General features: G+C 40.7%; 3 protein-coding genes across 4 annotated transcripts in view; 2 read left to right on the top strand and 1 right to left on the bottom strand.

Moving 5' to 3' along the window:
- Positions 1–1390: 1390 nt before the first annotated feature.
- tmem62 (transmembrane protein 62) lies at positions 1391–13948 on the top strand. Its single transcript, XM_088002349.1, has 14 exons — positions 1391–1766; positions 1923–2127; positions 2639–2750; positions 2832–2969; positions 4206–4251; positions 4675–4816; positions 5554–5678; positions 5856–5978; positions 6084–6239; positions 6906–7065; positions 7171–7369; positions 7505–7600; positions 9819–9937; positions 10449–13948. Exons 1-14 carry the CDS (start codon positions 1729–1731, stop codon positions 10767–10769), a joined length of 1980 nt encoding a protein of 659 aa, XP_087858475.1. The 5' UTR covers positions 1391–1728; the 3' UTR covers positions 10770–13948.
- Positions 13949–14323: 375 nt separating this feature from the next.
- Positions 14324–17924, bottom strand: ptgr2 (prostaglandin reductase 2). Its single transcript, XM_014988790.2, has 9 exons — positions 17779–17924; positions 17565–17633; positions 17343–17461; positions 17070–17261; positions 16049–16219; positions 15131–15340; positions 14849–15058; positions 14728–14767; positions 14324–14651 (listed from the first exon to the last, which is right to left on the bottom strand). The coding sequence occupies exons 2-9, from the start codon at positions 17599–17601 to the stop codon at positions 14587–14589; spliced, it is 1044 nt and encodes a 347-aa protein (XP_014844276.2). The 5' UTR covers positions 17602–17633; positions 17779–17924; the 3' UTR covers positions 14324–14586.
- Positions 17925–19162: 1238 nt separating this feature from the next.
- Positions 19163–26001, top strand: part of mideasb (mitotic deacetylase associated SANT domain protein b) — a 28361-nt gene continuing 21522 nt past the window's right edge. Inside the window, exon 1 of one of the 2 annotated variants that reach the window (XM_014988785.2) lies at positions 19163–19595. The gene's annotated coding sequence lies outside the window, so the exon portion shown is untranslated. Of the gene's footprint in view, positions 19596–22949; positions 23342–26001 lie in introns of those variants that run through there. The other variant, XM_014988782.2, reaches the window with a different exon arrangement.

Below are 26001 nucleotides of genomic sequence, written 5' to 3'. Positions count from 1 at the left end.
GCAGTAGATGGTCTGTTAAATACGCTTAGTATTAGTATTTTTACGATTGCTAATATCATTGTTATTATAAAAACCGCATTATCTAAACAGAAAATCCAGTGCATCTGATGAAATGATGCAATCGGTTTTATTTGGAAAAAGTGCAATGTTTTAAAAGACCACTAGAGGGAACCCGTGAGTTGAAGACTGCATCTGCAACGTCAGTATTAGATTTAGAAAATGTTTATCTGTGTGACCCATGCCTAACAGGGAAACTCGTAAATAAGTATTTGAGTCTTGCTGCTTATCATGTTAACACGATTAAAATAAATGTTAAGATAAATATGATCTGTAGAAGTGAACATAGAAAGGGAGATTTTACTTTTAGCAAATTTAGATGCTTAAAGGCGATCCCATGTTCCACAGGTGTATGTATTTTGGTCCTAACTGTGCAAATAAACTCCAGAACAAAAGTCAAAGGCCTTGTTAAGATGCTGCCTGAAGCTGGTAAGATGGTGTCAATCCGTAGTGTGTCCTGGGCTGAAAGGCCGTTCAGCGAGGAGGAAGCCATTACCCATTACTCCAAAAGAAATATAAAAAAAAAAAAAAAAAAGCAGACTGCAGTTTTCAAACGCACACAGGGACAGAGATCTTCATTTTTGAGATATCCTGGGAACAATATTACAAGTGTGAAATATAGGGTTGGCTGAATAAGGTTGTGGGTCTGAATCGGTGGACAAGGAACTGGTGGACTTCATAAACTAGATGGCATCGTGAAGAAAGAACTGTATGTAAAAATATTGAAGCAACATTTAAAGACGTCAGCCACGTTTGGGTGCAAACAAGTCTTCCAAATGGACGATACCCTAAAAGAACGCAGGCAAAATTATTACAGTGGCTTAAGGACAATAAAGTCAATGTTTTTTCCCATGGACACCACAAGACCCTGAGCTTTGTTGTGTATATATAATGAAATATAGAGAACTGAAAAAGATTTTGCTTTTGATTGTTTTGCTAAAGATTAATGTAGCTAACTTATTATATAACCTATAAGAGAGTGTAGGTCATAAACATGGTGTGGACTGCATAATAATAAATGAATTGAACAGATATTATTCGGAAAGATTAGAAATTGTGATTTTTAACAAACTAACCAAATTGCATCAAAGAACATCCTAGTTGATTCATTTACAGACAGAAAAAAAGAGTTTAAATGATCGGTAAAATAAATTAGTTGATCTGCATTACTGGTCGACTGATTATTAACATAACTTTTATTACTTACGGTTGTACTTTTGCTATGTTCTAAAGCATAACAAACCATCATTGGCAAAATCGTTCGCAATATTTTTTAGTTTTAATCTTCAACAAATCCAAACTAAAGCAAATGTTTTCCCCTACTATACTCCCCTTGCCTTACTCATCGTGCTCATAAAATTGAAATACATCCACGTCCCAAAAATTTCCTCAAGCGGTAGTAAATTGATTAGATCTTAAGTAATTAATTTTTTCCCGAAGGTAAATTTTATTAGGAAGAGGGTCGCAGGTGGAGGCGATACTGAAAATAATGTCAGAGTGGGAGCTCCTGTTTTCACATAATCTCTGTTGTCTTGGTGGTGTCGTTTCCCCGCTAACCGGTTCAAGCTGTAGGAAGCTGGTAGGCAGCTAACAGCTGGAAAAACCTGCGATATACTTCCCGTCTGTCCCTGAAGGCAGCCGAACGGAGCCGTGAATGAACCAAGCATCTCAATGCGTCTCCCGTGGCCGCGATGGCAGCAACAAAAACGGTCTGAGCCTTAGCTTTAGCCATGTAGCTAGCTGGTGTGTAATATCAATGTTAGTGTGATTCGTGCCCTCAGCTGTTTCCGCCGCCAGTAGCTAGCTTTTTTTCCCCTGTCCGGGACAGACGGCGGCAGCTAGCCCCCCTTTTCTCGCCACTACAGGAGGATGCTGAAGCTGTTCGGTGCGCTGGTTGTCCTCGGTCTGGCTCTGGCGTTCATCACCTCTTGGGTGCTGGATAGCTATGACACGGCTTGGCACCCTAAACGCAGCATTCGGCACCCGAGTGCCAGTGATGGAGATGGACCTAAAGGAAGCTCTCCACCATTTCCCGGCGACGAGTTGAACAACATTTTCTGGTTTGTACAGGTGGGCTATCATTTTCTTTTTCCTTTTTTTTTCAAGTGACAGTCCCCAGGTTGAAGTCTAACCAAACCCCGTAATGCTTTAGTCTGAACATGATGCATGGATTTGGCTTTACGGAGCTAAAAACCGGCTTTGGTGGCTTTTTGAATGATTGACAGAAAGGGGTCACTGACCACCGAAGTATTATGCCAGATAAAAAAGGTGATTCATCACCACAGCAGGTTGTGTTCAAACTTTGATATCTTGTTCTTTACAGCTGACAGAAATGCCTTGCATAAGTATTCACACCTTTTATACCTTTTCACATTTTCTCACTGTGATAATACAAATTTCAATCGGATTTAGTTCTGGATTTTCACTGGACCATTTTAACACATACATGTTCTGATGATTATGGTTGTAATGTGATAAAATTTGGAGGGAAAAACAAAAATACTAAGGGGTGTGAATACTTTTTTAAGGCACTGTGTACCATTTTATTTCTTTTTCATCCTATTTTTGTGTCCGATCCAAGGTGTCGGACATTCACATCAGTCGGTTTCACGACCCAAAACGTATTCCGGATTTTGAGAAGTTCTGTACCCACACCATCGATGTGATCAAACCGGCTCTAGTGCTCGCGACTGGTAAAATCCCAGGAAGCATGTTCATGCAGTCATGTTCATGCAGTCCAAAAAAGATGACTGTTTGTTGTTGTTTTTACTAAGGGGACCTGACAGATGCCAAAACAGAGAGCAAGGTGGGTTCCCTCCAGCACGAGGTGGAATGGCAGGCCTATCATAACGCCCTGAAGAAGTCGCGAGTGATGGAGCGCACCAAGTGGATCGATATTCGAGGAAATCATGGTTGGTAACCACAGCGCTGTTAAATGTTACCAAAAGCTTGGCGATTTATTGGGACAGCTCCTTATTTTGAGAGTTTACAAAAATCTTTTTCTCAGGGATCAGAAGGGAGATTTTTTCTGACTCAGGACGTCTTCACCGCCTTTTCAGAAAGCAGAAAATCCCCATCAATCTACTCGTACAGTTCCACACAGTCACTTTCATTTTCAATTAAATTACATCCTGTTGTATCAGGGGTGTCAAACTCATTTCCACTTTGGGCCACGTCAAGATCATTGACGTCCTAAAGAGGTGTCAATAATCTGGCTTTTGCAGAATTGATTGATGAAACTACCCATTAACAAACAGTTAAAATATAAAAAAATAGCTTTCCCTGCATTCACCGAGACCCTCATATATTTAAATATTCATGAAAATGCTTTCGCACTGAATAAAATTTGGAACAATTAGAATCAATAAATGATTTGATTTGACATGAAATAAATATGAAATAATATTTAGGCATACAACTTATCTTGAAGGTTCTATTTATGTGGTTCTCCAAAGTCGAGAGGGCCACTTAAAATAGGTGTGGTGGGCCGGATTTGGCCTGCTGACCTTGAGTTAAATTAATGTATCCAAAATTAAGGCTTTAAAATATCTTGAATTCAATAAAGAAAATATAAGCTAGCTTTAAATACATAATCACAGCTCTTAGGTTATTCTTAGATTATTTAATCTTGTATATTCTATGTAGGTTTTTTTCTTGTGGGACTTTTCTTTGAGGCAAAAGTTTGAGTTGTGCCCAGACATCTTCACACCCCCCGTACTGTGAGGGAACAAGCTGCTAATACTACCTAGCTAATAGCTAGGCTAGCTAAAGCTATAGCTAGCCTAGCTAGCATTAGCAGCTAGCTAGCTAAATTTTTTGTGTCTATCTTGGGTGTGTGTAAGTTTATCAACAGTTAGCTGGATGATGTTTGTCTTAGCCACTGGCTCGCTTCTGTTGTCAACACATACAAGGCTACGTTCTTCTCTACAAAAAAGCTTGGCTGCCATGAGCCACTCCAGAAATTTCACAGCTTTTTTTCCCCTAAAAAAAAAATCCAGTTGTTTTCTGCCCAATACAGGTCTTGAATTTTATTCATAATGATCTTAAAAAGTCTTACATTTGAGTTAGTGAAACTGGAAAAAACCTTGTGTTAGCTTATGTGTGTTTTGAGATGCTTCTCACTCTCTCCCGTTTCGTTTTGCTTACAGATGCCTTCAACATTATGTCTTTGGATAGCGTCAACAATTATTACAGGTTAGTAAATAATCAATATGCCACCGAATTCCTGCTCAATGTTGAGCTCAAGCATTCGCAGCATAAATCTGATCAGTGTGTGTTGTGTCTTCGGTGCTCCTGAAACACGAGTCTCACCGCATTGCAAGCAGATTAGAGTTCACATAGACCAAAATAGAACCCGAATCTACATGATCAGACTCTCACTGCGTTGCCTTTTGACAGTTATTATGCTTTATTGTTCCCTTGCATCCTCCCTTAATGTTGATTTGTCTCCTGCCTCCCTAATAATCCTTAATGTCCTGATTTTTCATCTGTGAGACGAGGCTAATTTATTTATTTAGAATGCATTAAATTATCTCTGAGGCTCAGGCTCCGAACAGGACCACCGTGCCGCCCTTCTGCTGCTCACTTCGCCTCTTCTTGTGTTGTCCTCTTTCCTAGAAAATACTCAGCCAATCAGAAAGTAGGCTCTTTTCATTATGTTCACACGACCCCGTTTGGTAACTACTCCTTCGTCTGTGTGGACGCCACCCTGACTCCTGGACCCAAACGGCCATACAATTTCTTTGGGATCCTCAATCAGGTAAGCTCTGTTTTTTTTGTTTTTTTTAACATGTCCCAATTTCTGATTGAAAAAACAAATTGCAAATGAATGCTTTGAGCTTTTTAGTCAAATTGTATAATTTCATTCTTGTGAATTTAGGTCACCCATTAAAACGGGTAATAGAGGTGTAATTGCACATGTGTTGGTAACCAGGCCCTCGTCAACATTACATCATCAAGTGGTGCACCGTATTATTTGAAATGGACTCAACTTTGTAGAGCAGGAGCTGCTTTAACAAGGTTTTTGTCATTGAGAAATGACCTATTTTGAAAGATCCACCTTTTTATGTTGGAGGTTGTTTAAAAACGTTCATCCTGTCGGAACTGATCTACATTTTGGAATAAAACCCTAAAACATGTTTGGTTTTCTATTCATGCAACTTTCTTAAGCATATTTGTAATTTAGAATAGCTAAATAGTAATCATGAATAGCTTCTCAAGCTTGGTCAAACAGAAAAAAAGAAACAATTTTAATTTGGTCAGTCAGTGCAATTATAACAGACAATGTAAAATAAATAATAAAAAAACTAAAAATGTCAAAACCAATAGGTCAAACATGCAACAAACCTTTCAAATGGACAAATTAGGCTATTTTTAGGGGAAGAAACAGAAGGTGCAAAAGAAGCAAAATTACTCTTGCTATGCTTTTTTATCTTTGATCTCTTCCTATTTCTCGTCTTTGAGACATTTTCCTGTTTTTCTGGATTCCTCTGTTAGACTCAGATGGACTTGCTGAACAAGTTTGGAGCAGAGAGTTTGAAGAGCAATCAGTCCATCTGGTTTGGCCACTACACCACCTCCACCATCGTCTCGCCGTCTCCTGGGGTCAGAGACATGATGAGGTAGGAAGGTCAAACCAGTTTAAAACAGAAGACGGGTTATGTTACCCTGTCGTGGTGCAACTATTCATCCACCTGGCTTCACCTGCAGCCTGAACTTGCATCACACTCCTTTAATATTGTGGCCCAGGCTTGCTCATGTAGATTCCCAGTTCTCAGGTCTGGGCTTTCTGTGTTCAGATCTGCTGTGGTGTATCTGTGTGGCCACCTGCACACACTCGGCGGCCTGATGCCAGTCCTCCACAGCCGCCATCCGCACGGCACTCTGGAGCTGGAGCTGGGAGACTGGATGGACAACCGCAGGTGTGTGACGCCACAGAACGTTTCGGAATGACAACTTTTTAGTTTTTTTGTTTGTTTGTTTTTTGTTTTTGTTCCTTAGAGAATTTCTCTGATGTTTTCCTACAGGTTCAGGGTCCTGGCCTTCGACCATGACCTGCTGAGTTTTTCTGACCTCCAGTTTGAGCAGTGGCCTGCAGTGCTCATCACAAACCCTAAGGACGCGCAGTACCTCCACCCAGGGGTGGAGCCACTGGGCCGGATACGGAAATCAACACACATTAGGTGCCTGTAAATTTCTTATTTTTATTTATTTTTATTTTTTTTAATGTGTCTGGAAAGATTTGGAATGTAATTTGACTGTTTTAAAAGCCTGGAGAAGAATGGAAACATGTTTGTTCCTTCAGTTTATTATCATATCCCATTTTCTAAAACAGTGAATCTTAACCTTTTTTGAGGTACCAAACCCACCAGTTTAATAAGCACATTCACTGAACCCTTCTGTAGTGATAAATAAAATATGATTTCCCCCCTCCCCTAATTCAAGACGTAGGAGTCTAGTTGGGTCACCCCAAGATCACTAAGTCTTCTTAAAAGGTAGAGTCTCTGAGAACAGTTCTTCAAAATATCGAGAGAAACTGGAACCACTTTAAGGTCTTGTTTAAATCATTTAATTAGCTCTACATTCTTAAGAGAATGAAAATTTAATAATAAATAATAGTCTTTGCAGTATTCTGATTTAGTAATATAATTATATTAGTTGTGTTACCACCCCCACGCCACTAGGTTCGATCGAACCCAGGTTAAGAACCACTGTTCAAAAAGATCAGTGGATCCCTCCCTTTGATTGTTTATTCCTTTATCTATTTATGTGTCTAATTTTCTTCTCCCTCTTTTTGCAATGCTTTATTAATTGCACTTCCTCTGACTGTGACTTTGTGACTTCTGAAGGATCCTGGCCTTCTCCGAGGCTCCGATCACCGCGGTCCACGTCAGCATAGACGGGGAGCCGCTGGGCACCGGCCGCTCCGCTGGAGGGCCCCTGTATGTCCTACTGTGGGACCCGACTCGCTACCTCACTGGCCTGCACACGATTACAGTTAAAGTGGAGGTCGGTGCTAATGCGATTTCTAAAACATTTAATTTAGTTTGCGAGTCCCAAGAGTGCTTGTGAACTGTGTTTTAAAGCTTCCCTACTGGCCTGTGTTTGCATCAGGACTCAGCGGGCCGGTCAGTGGTGCGGGAGCAGCACTTCACGCTGGAGGACACCCTCAGTCCCAGCTTCGGTTTTGCTCAGTCCTTCATCCTGCTTACGGATCACTACATCCTGGGCCGAGCGCTCTTCATATTCATGGTGTTTCTGAATGTCGCCGTTCTCATCGCCTTCAGGTTCCTCCATGTTTCCTCCAGCAGAGGTGAGATGCTGCAGAGTCGTGATGCCATGTTTTGGAGCTTTAGATGAAAATGGCGTTCTAGTTCAACCCGAGATTTGAATTTGAAGAATACAGGAGCTACAAATTAATTAATTATATTTTTTATTTATTTTGCAGCATTTTTTTCTCAAAGCTGTGTATCCCTCCACCTCATCAGTAAAATGGACCTGTACTACTACTCTCTGCTGATGTTGAACCTGTGCACAGCTTTAGGTAGGTAACCTGCTGTTCTTCAGTCTTACATTCACTGTTTCAGATTAATAAAAAAAATATCCAAAACAATATTTAAATAATTATTTTTAATAATACTTATAGAATGTTCAGTCCAGCATCTCTTATGAAATAATTACCTTTTCTGATGTACTGAATCTTCTCGAACTGCAAGATGATAATGTTTTGATGAACATTATCATCAAAATGAACAAAAATCGAGATTTGAAATATATCTTTTATTTTTGATCAGATTCTAATTTGTCAAGATGCACTTATGTACTCACAGAAATAAAAAAAAAAACACATTAGAAATAATAGGCTGGATTTATAGAGGAATACTTGTGTAACGATACATCTGCACATTTTTTTTAGAACATTTTCCTATCAGTTTTGTTTTCTCATTCTCTCGGTAAAGTATTCTGAAATAAACAGTTTTGTTCATTTTGTAATAGGTTTGGGCGATGTATCGAGTATACTCAATGTATCACGATATTTTCAATTTACGTAGTTAACATGGCTGTGCAACCATCGATTATAAATTGCCGTTCAAATAAGAAACTTTCCCCGTCAAATTCACTGCGAGTATTGTTTGTCCGACACCCTATGAATGCATCACTAATCCCTCCCGCGGAGAAAACGAACAACATGGCGATAGCGAGAGTTTGAGGCGAGCCGTGAATGAGACGGTAACTGGAGAGGAGTCAGATGAACTAGTCTAGTTCCGAAGAGAAACAGCGCTGGGTCAATAATTTGGCAATAGTTCAGATTTTATATGGAGGATGTCGAACAAAATTAGGTAATTCGTGAAACATGTTATAAAACTATTGTGACAAAAGGTTGTACCACCAAGTTATTTCACCGCCTAATCAGACTACTCTTTTACATGCCATTCATAGTCAACTAATCCGTTAAAGTGAAACCTGGAGACGTATGTATGATTCATTTAATGCTATGCAATGGGAAAAATAACTCAAAACTACTCATTCTTCTCTCTCTCTCTCTCTCTCTCTCTGCTGGCTTTACGATACAAGCAGATTCATTGCCGTAGCAACTGACAACACCGTAACCTTGTGTGTCAGGATTCAGCACCAAAAACACGTAAACATTACCCCCACATAGTACAGAACATTTAGTTCGTTACAGTTTTATGGTTTTAGGCTTGATGTGTATTTTGCGATTATTAATAAGTGATCGCTGTGGTAGATTAGCCACCGCTGCTATTAGCCAAGCTAACACAGCTGTGGTTGATTAGCTAATTTAAACAGCTACTGTACTGATGATCTGTCAGTTTGTGTGTAGATCGCCTTTTTTATTTTTAAGCTGAACCAAAACATCTTATTCCACAGCACATCTATTTAAGTTTGTCAAAGTTAAGCATAACTGATCTACTTCCCTCTGCCTCGCTATTTTTTTTCTTAGTTAAAACTTATTTCTGACCTTGTCTTAGTGTAGACAGTACATGGCAAAACACTGTATCCCTTTTTATATATGAGCTTACATTTAAGTCTAGCAGGAAAATGGGGGCGGGAACTTGCGTGGATGACATGCTGCAAGGAGTCTAGTTTAAAATAACATTGGAGCTCATTTAAGAATGTTGTGATATATTGTGTATCATGATATAGTAAAAAAATATCTGAATATTAGATTTTCCTCATATCTCCCAGCACTACTTTGTAATATTGCCTCACCTTTTCAATCTGGAGTTTCACCCAGAAAACTGTGGACCTGATGTTTAATCTAAATGTTCTAGTTTTTCCCAACCCATGAAAGAAATGTCAAATATTTAAAAACGGCACAATTTTCTGCAGCACATGCTTAATCTACCAGGATGCACTTGCAAAAGACATTTCTGATCTCAAGGTAAATAAGAAATAAAATATGGGATTGCAAAAACAGCCTACAAAGAATCTTAACACTTTGAGACTGGAGTTGTTTCAAAATAGTTGAAGTTCCCTTTTTGCCGTCTCGTTTAGACTAGGCGTTAGTTTTAACCTCCAGAAACATCTAATCTATTTAAACAGAGGAAGATATAAATAAATAAAACACTCAGCTGTAGGATAGATATGAAGCTCCCATAATCGCTTAGCAAAACCCAAATTTATAAATTCTCACTATCAGGAGATTATCGTCATGTACTTGTAAATAAAGATAAAGACAATAATATTGTTTTTCTTAGGCAAGTTCAGGGATTTTGAACTGTTCATGTGCCTCCTGTCAGGTCCGTGGTTCATCGGAGAGATGATAGACGGACACAGTGGCGCCTGCTTCGCCTTCGGCGTTTTCATCGACGGCCATTTCCTGGAAGGAAGTCTCACTTATGTTGTTGGAGTCATTCAAGTAAGACTATTGATTATATTGATCGCTTCTGCATCTCTATGCAAGACTCCTTGTAGGCATGTTTTCTTTTTCTTTTTTTTATTTCATGTGTGCAACATGCCTTAGGAAATCCATGTAAATATTTAATCAGCAATATTCTTAGCCTACTGGAGTTTTTTAATTCATCTTTGTCCAGACTGGGGATGTAATCAATTAACTGACTTCCCGTTAATTGTTGGTTAATGGTTTATTCAGCAACCTAAGAGCTTCCTGTTTTGTTATAGTTTAGAAATATGTCAAAGGTTAAAAATGTGAGTCTTTAATACAAAATATTTTAATGTTTTATTTTTTTCTAATTCAGCAACTCAGGTTTTTGAGAAAATGTCAGCTCATCAATTAATCATTAGTTGATCAATTAGATCAATTAACTTTCGATTAACTCATTAATCAATAACTTGCATCCCTGCTGTCCAGACTTATTTAGGTTAATAAAAAAAGAGCACAATAAGTGATCTCACTTTCTTTCTGGCAGCTGCTGTTCTTCAACATTCCCCTCACCTCTTACCTCTGCTGGAGCCTTCATCACCGTTGCCACGGCAACACCCTGTGGACCCACCTGGCACGGCCGGGCCGCCGCGGCCGGACCGTGGCGGTGCACGTCTTCATGCTGCTGCTGCTCACCTGGCAGGCCCACTCCTGCTACTTCCTCCTGCAGACCTACGGCGTCACGGCCTTCTTCCTGTCTCCCGTCCGCACGTGGGCCCTGGCGCTCGGCGTGGCCCTGGTCTACTGGGCCTGGACGGGCCCCGCCCCTCTGTTTCGCGACAGCGGCAAGAGCAACTCTTCCTCTTGACAGTAAATTGCACTGTTGCACCCTGAGCCTGACTCACAGATACATTTTGCTGTCTCTCCTCACCCTGAAAGTCTGACTTCCCTCCTTCCTCCTTCGTCCTCGTCCCCCCCGGCGACGGCTGTCTTTTCCTCTCTCTTTCTCTACAGAACAACACCGAACTCTCCTGTTTCTAGATAGAATCGTTTACTTAATATGCATGTTCTTGTGAAACACCGACGAGCACATTTGTGGCCATATTCATAGCAATCTGTACAGCGTTTTAAAGGTAAATGGATCTAGGATGCATAAAGGGCACATAACGCACTGCCTTGCAAAAGTATTTATTCGTATTTTGTCACTTTAAAACCATGATGTTTAATATATTTAATTGGGATTTTATTGGATTTGTATTGAATCTTGCAAAGTTGATACTACGTCTTTTTAGGGATGTGTCTATTCCCCCTGGACTCCTCCAAGGTCAGACTGGACGAAAAGCAATTTTTAAGTCTTACTCCCGATTTTCAGGTCTGACTTTAGTGCTAGACTTTGACTAGGTCATTTAGACAAAACCATTTTATTGCAGCTCTGAATGTCTCTGCCTTAATTTGAAGTCTTTTCCAGCCTATTTGATGTTTTTCACGGTTATTATGCTTCTTTTGAGGAAGGAATATTAACAAATATTAACATTTCCAGATTTTATTCAGGATTCCATTTTCTAAATGTTATCTCCTTTCTTCCATTTGTCTGTCCTTTCCTTCTTTCTCCTTGTGCCCTTACTTCGTCCTCTTTGTTTTCTTTTTCCTTCCTTGGCTGCTTCCTGCTGCTCTTCTCTTCGCTGTGTTCCTCCTCCTTGCTTGTCTTCCTTACAGCTTGCCAGCTGTAAAAATTCATGAGAATTTGTAGGGCTGCACAATATCAGGGAAACATTTAAGTGCGATACTAATTCTGAATGATACTTTTTCTGGATATTGCAATGACTATATCGATCCACAATTTCCAGACTTTTTCCCCCCCTTCATTAAAATGTCCCCACTTTCCTGTATAAGCTCTAGAATCTCAGGCAGGAATAATGTGGGGATCGAAAATATTATTCAGTCAAAAAATAATTACTACAATGCAGGGCACTTTAAATATAACATCTTACGAAATGTATCAGTCAAGTGTTCTTACGGTTTGCTAATTTGCACACAGTAATGTTTGATTTATGGTGCAGCTGTAACAAATGTCTAATCTGGAAATGTTGACATTAATATTTCGGTAGGAACTCTAGACTTTCATTCAAAATCACCCCCCGGAGAGAAGCCTCCCCAGCATGACACTGCCATCACCATGTTTCACAGTTCCTTAGTCTTCACTCTGCTATTTGCTCACTAACAAATTTCTACTGAGATTAAATGACACCCTGTCCGATCACCTAAAATCCCAATTAAAGACGTGGAGGGTTGTCGTTTTAGCCTGACGAAATGTGCTGAAGCTTGAAGGCTGTGTATACCTTTTGCAAGACAGTGTGTCTAGTTTTATCCATAAGAGGAATATTCCAACTTCTACTGTGGTTGACAGTATTCTGTATTCTGCTGTGGTTCCAGATGGCTCATTTACTTGAGATTTAGCACTTTTTGGATATGTTGCCTTGGCCAAAACGCCACTTCACCACTGCCAAAGGATGAGTAAGAAAGATTTTTTTTTTTTTTTTCCCCCCTTTTTTTTTTATGTTCTCCTCCAAAGCTCGGTTTTGTTGGTGGAGTTTCCAAACTGCTCCCAGTGTTTACCTTGGAACACAAATCAGACAGGAAGTAGAAGTACAGCACTTTAAAAAAAAAAAATATATATATATATATGTATATATATTTATATATTGCTCCACTGGAACCTGTGAGCGATAAAAGCAACCGAGACTTTCATATTCTTCGTTCAGTCCACACAGAAATCCAGTAAATCAAATCGGCATTTGGACTGTGCGAAGGTAAGTTGACAATTTTAGCTGTGAACCAAGTTAACTTTAAGTGCAAACGACTGCCAGTGATGTTCACATTTACGCCAGTTTTCTCCGAAATCCTGAACCCGACTTGGATTTTTGTTTCTACTCTCAGAAAGCAGCCGTTTGTTTCTCAGGAATGTGAACGCTGGTTCCAGAAGTTTCTTTTGTTTGTTTTGTTTTGTTTCTTTTTTTTATACTCCAAAACAGTTCAGAGAACAAAAACCCAACATGAAGCAATCCAGATGTGTTTTGGATTAGCAAAGAAACTTAGATGAATGTGTTAAACGTGTGATGAAATGAGATCAACCACTATTTTATGCTGTTTTTATTTATTCATTTTGATTGTACTGTGTGATTTTTACTTTGGAAAAAAAAAGTGTTTCCTTGTGTTATTGATTTACTCTGAAAACGGGGTATACGGTATTTCAGCTCCCTCCAGCCCCCGATCCTTGGGTTTGGCTCGGAAAGCATTCCTCGTGTGTGAAAACCTTTCGTCCACGTTGTCGAGAATGTGTGCGAAAGCACGGAAAACCTGTTTGTTGCACTGTCGTTCACGCCTCTCTACTTGTAAATGCTGATGTAAAAACGTCACGTAGGCACGTCTGTTGGTTCAAATCTCCACGTAGGGGAAAACATTCAAAGTCGCATCTTTGATCGGATAGGAAACATTAAGACACTTTATTGCTGAAACGGCTGCCAGACACTTGGAAAATAATTTAATGGTGCAGTTCTTTCCTCTACAGCGACATAAATATACATTTATCTTCTCTTCATTCATTTACGGGAGCCGTTTTCTCCTACAATCCACCGTACCGTTCCATCATCTGTCCACATGGTGGCAGTGTTGAGATAAATTTGGATCACTACAAACACCTAATGCATGATATTTTTCCTTCTCCTCAAAAAAAGCGTCTCCACGGCCAAACGTGAACGCGCCCGGTTCGGTTTGGAATGCACAACGACCGGACTCGGTGAGGAAAACGCTGGCATGGACTCCACCACCTGCGCATCAACGCAGAGGGTGGACATGCGTGCTGGTGTTTGTGTGACCTCCTACCGCAACCCCTCCCCTGTGTCGGAGCACTGATGCTTTGTGAATGAATGGATGGTAATTTTACACCTGCCACATATTTTTCTTGTGACAACTCGATTTAGAACCACGATAACTATATTTTATTATTGGTTTATAGTGTTGTGGAATAAAGAAATGTGCATTACGGTATCGTTTGTGTCGTGCGTCCAATGTTTCTATTTAGACTGAACGGATTGCAATAAGACAGAGGCACGTAATCGATGGATCAGTATCTGATATCAGTGCCTTTCAAGAATTTAAATGGTAGTCGTCTGCTAACGGAGAATAAAGATCACTATTTTGGTTTAATAGTGCTTTAACTATTTCTTTTTGCACAATTTCTCAAGATCACAGGATCCAATCGGAGCCAGAAGTGGTTCTTTGAGCCTTCCTCAAAATGTCTAATATAGTTATAACATGTAAATACATATGAATGTTGATTTTAGCAGTTTTACATGCAATAATTGTTTTGAATTTCCAATATTTTTGTGTTCTATTTTTCTTGTGATTAAGTTGAAAAATTAGTGCAATTTTTTTTATTTATTTATTTCACAGTAGTTGGTGGATTGTCACTGATTTGACCCACATTTGTTAATTGGCTCCAGGTTACTCCAAGGCTCAGAAATTGCATTATGTTTTATGTTTTCAGAATACAGGCAGAAAATAAGTAAATATATTTTCTTGTTGCAACCTTAAAAGACTTCAGTAGGTTAGTGTTACAGTAATGCAGGTGATAAAAAGGCAACAGTGGACGTGGATTGCAAGCTCGATCCAGCTGGAATCTTTTCTCAGTCGGATATTTTTACTATTTGCTTGCCGATGTTTCCGCCTTTCATCATGGAGCAAAAAGCAACTGCAAGAAAAAGAAGAAAAAAAATGCTGAAACTCCAACTAAAAGTTACGACTGACTATATTTTTAACTTGCATACCTCCCATGTTTTCTATACCGTTCACCACCGTTTCCAACACCTGCAAAGAGGAAACAAAATAACGCCGCGTGTCAACCGAGGAGAAGGGAGCGCATTCCGACGGAGACGTCGTCTTTCGTACCTTGATTTGAGACGATTTTACTAACTGGCTGAGCTCAAAGAGGGCAGCTTCCGCTTTACTCATGTAGCTGAGCACCATGAATCTCTCCCGGGCGATGTTCCAACGTTGCAGGATTTCTTGCGTCTTGTCGCTCAGAGGGGGAGGATACGGCACATCCTTGTTGTACTGCGAGATCTGCCCGCAGAGGATCACGTGTCCTCCTTCGTTCATCTGCGGGCGAAGAGGCAGAAGGCTCGGTGAAGGCCGCGAGGCACGCCCGGCCCTAAAAGACGCGCACCTTACCTGCTCTATGATGGCGTCGCTGACGGCGCCTCCCACGTTGTCGAAGTAGACGTCGACGCCAGCGGGACAGGTCTCCTTGAGCCGTGCCGAGACGTCGCCACTGCGATAGTTGATGGCTGCCGAGAAGCCCAGGTCTTCCACCAAAGCTTTGCACTTCTCGTCCGAACCGCAAATCCCAACCACCTTCGCACATCCATCCAGCCGGCCGATCTGGGAGATGTACATTAGTACAAAGTAAGCCCTAATATCTTACTTAGGGCTGCAACTGACAATTGTTTTAGTAATAAATTATTCTGACGATTAATCTGTTTTTTTTTATCGACACATTCTGCAGATTTTTCATTCTGTAACGACTCATACATTAGAAATACGTTAAAAGATGCAAATCAATTTCTTAATAAAAAAAAAAGCATTTCATTGCTTAAGTCAACACCTGATCATTTGTACCAAAGGATGCCTCCGCAGGTAAAAAAGAAAAATATTTCAAACATCAACATGTGAAAGGACCTGCCCTTTCTGCTTTGTTTGACTTGTTGATTATGTTTTGGATTAACAGACTAATAACTGAATAGCAAAAGGTGTTTCATTGTAATTTTCTTTCTTCTTTAAAGAATTAGTTCAGAGTGAAACAACAACAAAAAACTGCTCCTTGTGGCATTTTTGATGGAACAGACATTTTTTTGTATACTTTATATTCAAGTTTTGTCTTGATTACAGCTCTTGAGTGTGGTTCTTTCAGCATATCTGTATATTCCAGTTAACGATTAATCGATTACTAAATTAGTTGACGATTATTACAGAAACTGATTAATCACAATTAATCGTTTCAGCCCCATTTTTACTTCCTACTCTGCTATGTGAACATCTCAAGTAACCAGATGAGTCAAAGACCCAAAATCTAAAAGTTTGTGTGTGTACCTGTCCAGCTAGGGAGCCACAGGCGCCGGCTGCACCGCTGACCACCATCGTCTGATTGGCCCCTTTGGTCACGTGGCCCTTCTCCCTGACCCCTAACAGCGCGGTGAGTCCCGTCATACCAACTGCTCCCAAAAAATAGGAAAGATGGCCGTCAACCATCTGTGAATCAACCTGTAAAAGGTATGGGATCCTCATGAACTGCGTATTGTACAAATGAATTTTATGGGTCGACTGACACAATGTAGTGCCTAATTTTGAAGAGGAAAGAAAGTGATAGATTTTTTTTTTCAAATAAAAATAAATAACATAAGGTTGTATTTTTAGACAGGTTTGACAAGAGCAAAAAAAAAAAAAAACATTTTTTACCGTTACAGCAACAAACTAAAATGCAATATACCCCCCTGGTTAAACATGGTGGAAGGAGCATCATGATTTGAGTATGCTTTACTGCAGTGGTGACAGAGAAGCTGCATAGTTGATAGATAAATGGAGCAACATACAGGGTAATGCTGGGGAGAAAAAAACCCTGATAGAAAATACAAACAACTTGAGATTGGGGCAGATTTTCATTAAATATACAACCAGAGCTAAAATGATTTAAAAATTGATCACGTTTTAGAACGGCCTAGTCAAAGTTCAGATGTAAAATCTGTCCCAAGACTTGAGAATATCTGTTCACAGACACTTTTCCACCCAATCCACAACTTCAGTCTACACAAGAAGCCAGTAGACATTCCCAGAAGTCTACAAAGATCGACTCGAGCTGACTCATTACAAATTAGCATCTTTCAGATTCTTTTGCTTGTTTTGTACTTTCCTTTTTGGTGTTATTTGCCTCCCTCTTCACAATTACATTTTGCATTGTGTAAGTCCATCACAGATAACCCTTATAACTATAAAGAGATCCTTAGTTAATCGCTTCTGAAAGGCACTGTAACATACAGCTTTTTGCACACGCAACCCAAGATGGAATCAAATCTTCACAACATAAAAACAACAACTTGGGAATAATATGCCATACCTTCTGAAGGCCACCTCCCACCATAACTGCATGGGTCTGCCACGGCCAGTTGAATGAAGTGACGATGTCTCCCTCGGTGAGAGCCCTGCAGCGGCTGCTTTCAACCACGCCAACACCGCCACCGTCCGCGCATTCAGACAGCTTCCATGGAGCCAGGTAATCAGCACCGGTGTCTTCATTCATTCTGCAGCGCTGAAAAAAACACACACCCCATAAATATGGACCAGTGGCTAAAGGTTATTAATAATGCTTATTTATGCCTTGCTTCGTTACCATGTAAGGGTCGACTGAGAGGTAAAGCGTCCGAACAAGGACTTGTCCATCTTCCAGGTCGGATGTTAAATTTATCTGTTCCAGGCGGAAATTTTCAGGACTTGGCTCCCCGTTGTTACCTGCACGTGCAAATGCAAAGCTCCAATAATAATAATAATAATAAAAAGTTTGCAACATGCATGCAAAACTCTTAATAAGGTCGCTGGTTCTGAAATAACGTACCTGGTCGAGAGTTAAGAACGACTCGTTGCACTTGCATGTTTGTTGCAGCGTTTGCTCGGGTGACCTGACCTGGCAACCCATGAGAAAAGCCAAAGACAGGTCACGGTGTAAGAAAGGGTGTTTGTAGCTGCACATTTTAAAAGAACATCTAAAAAATAAAAATAAAAAATAGCTGCTCGTGCAGAAAATTCTTAAAAATCTTTGTTGTACTTACAGGTATGAGTCGATGCTTGTTCGAAGGCTAGCAAAACTGTGAGGAAACAAGGCGCATTCCGTCACAGTCAACCGGAGGATGACCCGGGTAGAAATGAATACGGAGCAGAGTGCGGAGGGGGACTTTTCCTTTTAGGTTGGAAGTATTATATCCGGATCGGACGTCAGCGTGGCAGCCATATTGTGATTGGCATGCTTAGTTTGGGACTGGGGGGAAAAAAATGGTGCAAGTCCATTTATGGTGTATTACTGGCTACATTAAGACTATACCTGCTTATAGCAGTGTCACTTAGCAGTGTTCATGTTCAGATGCTGTAATAGTTCGAATATCCTTAAAAATGTTTTACTACAAGCAGCAACTGAAATAAGACTGTTAATAACCACATACTAACACTATGTAGTTACTAAAATACTGTTAGTATATACTTACTACTTACATTCCACAAGGCGTGATATACAATTTAGAGTCTTTCATCCCTTATTCCTAAACAAGGCATTAGTGTTAAGTTCATCAACATTTGAAAGACGAGATTTATGGTTTTTACATTGCTTTTTTAGTAATAATTGTTGACAAAAGAGAAGAGTTGAATTTTTTTTAAATGTCTTAGCTAAAACTAAAATTATGAAATCGTTTAGTGGTTTAGTATAATTTCTAGAGGCAAATAAGACCAGTTTATTAAACTATTTTGGAAGCAGATTTCACATAGTTATTCTGCCTTATTCAGAACTGCAGATATTGTTGATTTTTGTCTTGGTACAATTATTGATACAAAAACTTATTGTGTTTATAATTATTCCTAATTATTTGACTGTAAACTTTAGTGTTTCTTTAATTATGAAAATTAAGTTTTTAAGCGCGCTTGTATTATATTCTAAGGCGAAGGTGCCACTCATAAAATGGCGCACGCACCGTGCTACGTTTCCATGAAAAGACGGAGCCAACACAGTCTGTATAAGCGAAATCTACCACAGCAATGTCACTTCACTACGTTACCAACTGATTATAAAGGATGACATGTAAAGGTCTTGAAATTATATCCTGGTAAACCTGGTGTTTAACCCAATTCTGTAGAATTGTTCCCTCTGTTCATTGTTTAAGACGATACTTTTACCTGAATATATCCACACAATTCAGTTATAGTCACATGGGGTAAGCTCCGCCTGCTGGGCCTGGTTCGCAAACATTTGCAAAAGACTCGCCGGTTGACAAATGATGCGCACCAGCTGCTGGGAAAGTGTAGTTGAGAACAAACCAAAGATGATTCCCTGCTCCCAGCTTCCGTTTTCGTTAACCTTCTCATTTGTAGACCTTCCGTCCGAGATTTAATATGGATGATTATTTTTTTAAAAGAGTAACAACTAATACCACTAAAAACCTATCTTGAAAAATATATAGCTCTATATGGGATGGCAAAATTTAATTCACGTTTATGTTAAAGTGCGACATTATTTGACAGAAGCGGCTTACTATCTTGTTACTAGTACGCCTTGACGCGCCGTTGAGCCGTTAAGGAAACCGTGGAGCAAATAGAAACGGTATGCGCCCTCGTAATGAGGTTATATGGTTGGGTTTCATCAGCTCTGCAGCTTCTGAACAGATAAAGACGTTGATTTAATTACACGTTTTGTTGCTATCGAGATACTTTAAATGAAAAAAAAGTTCTAAACGCGCATGCCGTCTCGCGTTGAGGGCTAGCAAAAAGCTAAATTGGGTCAGTGTGGGGCTGGGATGTGACGCCTTGTGGAAGAATCTGCAGGAAGGCAACCTCAGAAACGGCGAGATGAAGGCTTGAATGCCATGGAGGACCAGAGGATAAAGTAAGTAAGCCTTACTGAAAGGCAGTCTGGGTGCATGGCAGCAAGTGACAGATGTGGTTTTATATGAATCATATGCTGGTTTTGTTGGGTGTTATCCGACAAACTGATCTGAAATCCCCTCTGACAGACTGTGACACAACTCAAAATGCCCCCCAGATTCCCAGGAGTGGCATTCATGCTTTCAACAGCTGGAGTCTGAATAAATAACTTTTAAGCAAATTAAACTCTTGCACCTGCTGAGTACAAGTGCAAGGAATATTACACCCCATTTACAGGTAATTTGACTTCTCATTGTTTGATTAAAGATTTCTAAATGTCAGTCAGGAAAGAAAAGAGAATCTGTAGCTGTTTTCGCGGTTTTAATTTTTCACGGTAACAGAAAGCCACAGAAGTCAAATATGTTTGTTTTTCCTAAGACATTTATCTAAACAAACATAGTAAATAGCTATATTTTAAAATGATCAAATTGCTCCACCCCTACATCAGTTTTCAATGCAGCAGTGTCATTAGATGTAGTTGGTTCCTAAATGCATTTACTTTCAGTTGCATCTGCAATTATTATTATTAAATCTTTGCTTGTTTTGCTTTTTTTTGTGTGGTTTGTGTTTTTTTATTTTTTTGAGAGTCAGAAATTAGACCGCCACATTGCTATCTTGCACATTTCTGTTTTGTGCTTTGTCATTTCCACTGTTACCATGAATTCTGTGTCAGCAGTGTTTATTTTATCTTTTTTAATAGGTTTTATGGCTCCCCACCCAGGGCAACCTTGCGCCATGTGGTGGCACTGACGCGCCCAAAAATAAATGAATACATAAATTATATATATATATGTATGTATGTATGTATGTATGTATGTATGACATATCTATGGTACTAATTAAATATAGAAGACATCTGTAACGTCTTCTATATTCTTTGACAAGAGCCTGTGGAGGTGATCTTATATGTCGTTTGTCCCCTTCCAGATAATCTAGTTCCAATGGACTATTTTTGATTTGTTTGCTTTGTGAGGGTCAGGGTCAGATTGTGTGATTGTTTGAGATTACAGACCACTAGATTACAGAAGAAACTGCATTCTCAGCGATAGACTGCAACACGAAACAGACATTCTCATGACAGCAGTGAAATAAAATTCACTGCCGGCATTCATATCCTAAAACATGCCTAAATGAAAGTTATTATTTCTAATATTTGTACATTATACCGATATATTTTCTTTCATTTAGTCATTTCCGTGGGTAAGTTTTGCAAAGAATTCATTTGATGAGCATATTCAGTGCACAGTGCTGCAAGGGTCTGGAAGGTTTTAGAAAGTAATGCACAAGTCTAATTATATGCAACTGAAGAAGCTTAAAAAGTCCAGACCTATAGCCTTGCACTCGATGAATATCACCACGCTGCTTTTTTCTATAAATGAGCAACAACCAGTTGTAGAGCGTCTCCGGGGATTCCCCTCGTATTCTGACAGTTTGTATGTTTCGTAGTGTAATAATTTGTAATACTGCAGAAAAATGACTAAGAATTAAGAAGTTGTTCTTCTTATTAAGTCTGGTTCTGTTTTTCCTTTTTTTTTATTACACAAAGGCCCAATAGTACTTCCTCTGGAGTTTTTCCCCATTCCTGAACACAAACTTTCTAATTATAGAGGTGGCTAACAGACCAGTATAGTGACACTTATTACAGATTGCAGGTCTTCTATTTTAAACCCTATGCTATTACGCAGATGCAAATACAGTGCGTTAAAGCCGACAGAACATGTACAAGCTGCGAGCTCTTAGGAAAACAGTGCTATGGTTATTCTGGTTCATGTGTGTGTGCAGAGCACACAATGAGGGCTGTTTGCAGTGGTTTTCTGTTGGAGAAATGGCTGCCGTTTGTACTGCCCGTGACCTCAGCATCTTTAGATAAGGGATCCTCCTTCACCTCCGCACAAAGCCTGTTGTAACCCTGTGCGCTGCGGTCCTCAAACCTGCTAAAAAGATGTAGAGGCAGCGTAATGCCTTGGCGAAAACTTGCGAATGATTCAATCTCTACAATTAACATTTTATTACGTTACGTTACATCAAAGTAATTTTACTTTCATGGCAGATAAGTGCCTGAATGACCAAGTTTTTCTTTTATAATAAAGAAAAAATTGGGTTTCTGGAAATATTCCCAGTTTTCCGGTCATATTGTGGAGACTTATCCATCGGTTTTCTGAATAAAATCATTTTTAAAGCTGCAGACGACTTCAGTCGGGTTAATGAGCCCGACTCATTAACCAACTACAAATGGTGATGACTAATAATCAGCTTCTTATGCTAACTTTTGTTGGTTTTTGTTTTAGTTTTTATTTAAGTCAGCGTGTCATAACCAAAATGGTGGTTGTTGGGGATATCGTAGAGCTGTAATATTTAAAGATTCACAGATTTCCGGTTTTGTTGTTGTTGTTTTATCTTTGCTCCTAGTTCCAACTTGACCAGAACTGGTCAAATCAGAATTTGAATAAATCGGAAAGAATATTCAGATTGCTGGATTCCGATCAGAGCTGGTTGGCGAGAAATTGACCGATTGATCAGTTCATCTGTAGTAAAGATCAATGTGTTTGTAGTATTTTTACCACGTGCTGAAATAATCAGTGCTGATCTCTTTCTTAGAAAAAAACAAAACAAAATAAAGTTAGGTCATGTTTTGCATCCTAGTATTAATTTCTACCTATACATAGAGATAATGAGAATCTCTTATTGTTTCTCCCTCTTCATGTCAGCTGTGTTTTGTTTTTGTTTGTTTTTTTAAGTTAAAGCAGAAATAAATGTTTGCTTAGTCTCATTTGCCATAACTTCCTGGTAATTACTACTTTAATTCATTGTATCTGTGTACCACCGACGTTTCCCATGCCTTCAGAATGTTTTCTTTATCTGAAAGGTGATTCATTTTCCTCTTGTGGGATAATTCTGAGGAAAAGTAAAAAGGTGAAATCATGCTGAAAGTATTAGGAGTCGCCTTAATATAAAATAAACAGTACTGTTTTCATCCTCCCACATCCCCCAGGCGGATGTAATAGGGATTACCTGCACCGCGCAGGCATTCCAAGAGTTTTTCAACGAGTAAAATAGAAAAAGTTAGTGAAAGGGAAGATGAATTCCGGTGCGTCTTTCTTTCCCCCGCCCTCTCCTTCATCCCCGCGGTCCTCCCTCGTGTGTTGGAATTTCCCGCATGGACTGAGAGGGATCTTGCTCCGTAAATTACAGCGCCTTCGCGTGTCAGAGGAAGAGCCTTTTATGGGCAGGGAAGTGGGCGGGGCCACGGAGCAGGCGGCGGGCAGAGAGGAGGTGGCAATCACAAGACAACCAGAGAAGCGCAGTCGATGCACGGCAGCAGCAGGCCGCATCCTTCTTTTTCTTCTTTCTTTTTTTTAGCCTTTTTGTGCAATCACAGTGCAATAATGTGCAACAAACAGCGGCTGCATTGCGCTTCTGTTCATGCGCATTAGCACGTTTGTGTTTACGCTCCAGCGTCGAATCCCCCTCCGCCCCCTCCTCACCTCTCTCCCATCCCTCCTCACTTGTTTTCTTCTTCTTAGCTGGGGGCACCGAAGAGAAGGGAAGGGGTGGGGGGAGAAAGTCCAAATGCGTGAGGTCAGCAGCGTAGCATGAGTCAACCTCGGGGATGTGTGCAGTCATCATCGTGGGCCTGCTGCTGCTGCCGCCGCCGCCGCTGCTGGCCGCACGAGAGAGCTATCCAGCGCGGCTGAGCAGCTCCTCGCAGTAAGTACCGGGGGAGATCTTCCGTAGAGGCCGTAAAAGTCGATGACTGTGGCGCTGTTGCTGCTGTTGCTGCTGTTGTTGTTATGGCAGACGTAGATGTTGTGGTTGACGCTGCATGTTGCTGTGGCCGCAGCTCGCTGACAAAGTTTTGTTTACCTCGGACTGGGGCGCGCGCGCGCTTCGGATCCCGGGGGCTCGTCACCGCCGTCGGGGTTGATTCCTGTGGCAGCTCCGTAAATACAACAAAAAGGGGCGAACCGCCGGGATAATGCGCAGGAAGAATCGTGACGCGTTAACCTTTTGACAACTTGAATCGATCAGTGGTTATCTCTCCTTTGCTCTTCTGCTGCCATGCTTGTTTCTTTTTCTCTCTCCTTTTTTTTCCTCTCTTTTTGTCGAACTGGCGGGCATTATTGGGTCAGTTTGTTGCAGCGGGACACGGCATTAGTGACTGGATAATCCGTTTTCTGCAACAAAGGGCTTCTCGTAAATAGCGCTGAGCTGGCTGGCTGGCTGGCTGGCCTCAGAAAGTGATGTGGAGGGAATGGAAAGCGGTGGTGGTGGGGGGGGAGAAGAGTCCTGAGCTCCTTCCTTCGCAGGCCGCGCTGGTAGTTTTAAATTAGCAAATGGCGATGGATTAGGGCTCTTGACATTTCTTTTAAGCCAATTTGCCGCGTTATGTGCTAAAGCCTCGGCTTGTGTAAGGGCTGCACTTGTGATGCGTCATGGTGATCCTTCACCTCAGATGGAGTGTGCTGCTTGCTTAATAACCCGCGCCGCTACCCTGTAATCAGCAGGTTCTGCAAGAATAAATAGGGCTATTGACGACGAGCACCTTCTCCAAAGGGAGGATGCATCCTGGGGTTTGACAGCATGTCAGTGCCATCACATGGTTGCTGCACACATGCTGTTTGTTGGCCACACAGCGTGGTCTTTGGTTTTCCTCTGTCAGTGCCTCCTCTAGCCCCCCCCCCCCCTTTCAGCCAGTGCAGGATCTGAACAGCTGCAGATGTCTATTTTAAGGCTTTCTCCAGGGCACCGGAGTAAAGGGTGACTATTGTCAGCCACTTCCTAAATGATATTAAGTGCTATATTTTTTTGAGATTTCAGGATTCATTTGTGCCACCGTGCTATCAATTCTGACAGATTATTATAATTCAGAAAGTAGCCTGCATGCTTTCTCTTTCTCTCTCTCGTCTTTAGATTATTGACTTCAGCACTTGAACGGTTTCTACTTTGTGCACAGATGGAACAATTATAATTTGACACACTGCGCCGTGCCAGAATCTGCTCCGAAACCCGGCCATTATGTAATATACTATCGGCCCGGGTTGCCACGGTAATTGTCAAGATGTGCTGTAAGTTACACAGATGCCCGCAAGGACGTCTTGACTTTTTCGTCCTCACCGCCCCTCTCCCCCCACTGTCTTTGCACTGTGACTCATGTGTGCTCACTTTCTGCTGCCCTTCCTATTTGAGGCTGCAGCCGTAGTTCAGAGGGCACAGTCTCCCTTTTCATTTTCACCTCTGAGTCACACGTTGTAAAAAAAGAAAACACTTCTTTTTTTCTTTCACATTCAGCTTTGCTTTGGCGGGAAAACGAGCGCTTTCTTTTCTGCTGCGTGTCTCGCAAAGCTGTTAGGAGTTTGATAAGGGCATCAGAGCTCCAAGCGTGCCAGTCGATGATGAACTTCGCCTCCGAGTGTTTGCGCGAAACAGCCCGACATAAACGCAGTGCGAGTGCGTTGATAACTGGTAATGACACTTTTGGTAACTATTGATTGAGCTGTATCTGCCATCTGCTTTCCTTTTGTTTCTGCAAGTCAAAACAAATTAATGCAGGACTGTAAAGACGCACGATTTTCACAGTTCTTTCCCAAGTTAATCTGAAAACCGTGGTGTGCATTTGTAGTCGGACTTTCTGGGTCAGTAGAACCACCTACAACTGCAGATACAGCTGCAGGTATGTGTGCAGCTTTTGCACATTTTGCTCCTTCTCTAGCTCTCTCACATTAGAGGGAGAACATGTATGATTTATTTTAATTTTTTTCATGTTTTAACAATAGATTTGGGCCTGATCTTTGACCAGCCAGTGCAACACGTGGACATGTTTTAATCAAAAGTCAAGCTGCACTCCGTCGGAGCTTTGGCTATTTCGGGTCATTGACCTCCTGGAAGGTTAACCTTCACTTAAATATTATTTTTGTCTGGGTTGTTATGTATTTAGCTTTATTGATCTTTCCATGAACTCTGACCAGCAAGGCACCGCCAGAGCATGATGCTGCCACCGTGTCTCGCTGTTGGCCTGCCTCTTTCTTTCTGCCACCCTATTACAGATGTCATATTTGAAGAGCGTCATATTATTGCTGTCATACTGACTTTAACTTTAGCTCACCTGTATGGTGTGCTCTACCTGATGCACTAATAGATGAAGATTTGTCAGTTTAAATGACACAATTAATAATTTGCAGATGTTTTTAAGTGTTCGTATTGGCTCGTAGGTGAATGAATACAAACGTACACCCTCCTTTTTTAGACTTCATTAAACCATTGTTTCGTCTACTTCACATTTTTGCACCAGGGCTGGACATTTATCACATCCAAAACCCCTGCAAGTGTCCGTCTTTTCAGCATTGTTAGTTTTACTATCTTTTTCTCCT

Source organism: Poecilia mexicana, unplaced genomic scaffold, assembly GCF_051168715.1.
Source record: "Poecilia mexicana isolate PSO_F unplaced genomic scaffold, ASM5116871v1 scaffold_22, whole genome shotgun sequence".
In the NCBI taxonomy this organism is placed as follows: Eukaryota; Metazoa; Chordata; class Actinopteri; order Cyprinodontiformes; family Poeciliidae; genus Poecilia; species Poecilia mexicana.
Note: the sequence above shows the minus strand (reverse complement) of the source record. Positions and strands in the feature narration are given on the sequence as shown.

Excerpts from the sequence above, each read along its gene's own strand:
- ptgr2 (XM_014988790.2), bottom strand. The coding sequence starts at position 17,601 with ATGCAAGTGCAACGAGTCGTTCTTAACTCTCGACCAG. Across the intron at positions 17,462-17,564 it reads CGTTCTTAACTCTCGACCAG|GTAACAACGGGGAGCCAAGT; the intron begins GTACGTTATTTC and ends TTGCACGTGCAG. Across the intron at positions 14,768-14,848 it reads TAAAATCGTCTCAAATCAAG|GTGTTGGAAACGGTGGTGAA; the intron begins GTACGAAAGACG and ends TCCTCTTTGCAG.
- tmem62 (XM_088002349.1), top strand. The coding sequence starts at position 1,729 with ATGCGTCTCCCGTGGCCGCGATGGCAGCAACAAAAACG. Across the intron at positions 4,817-5,553 it reads TCTTTGGGATCCTCAATCAG|ACTCAGATGGACTTGCTGAA; the intron begins GTAAGCTCTGTT and ends TTCCTCTGTTAG. Across the intron at positions 5,679-5,855 it reads GGGGTCAGAGACATGATGAG|ATCTGCTGTGGTGTATCTGT; the intron begins GTAGGAAGGTCA and ends TTCTGTGTTCAG.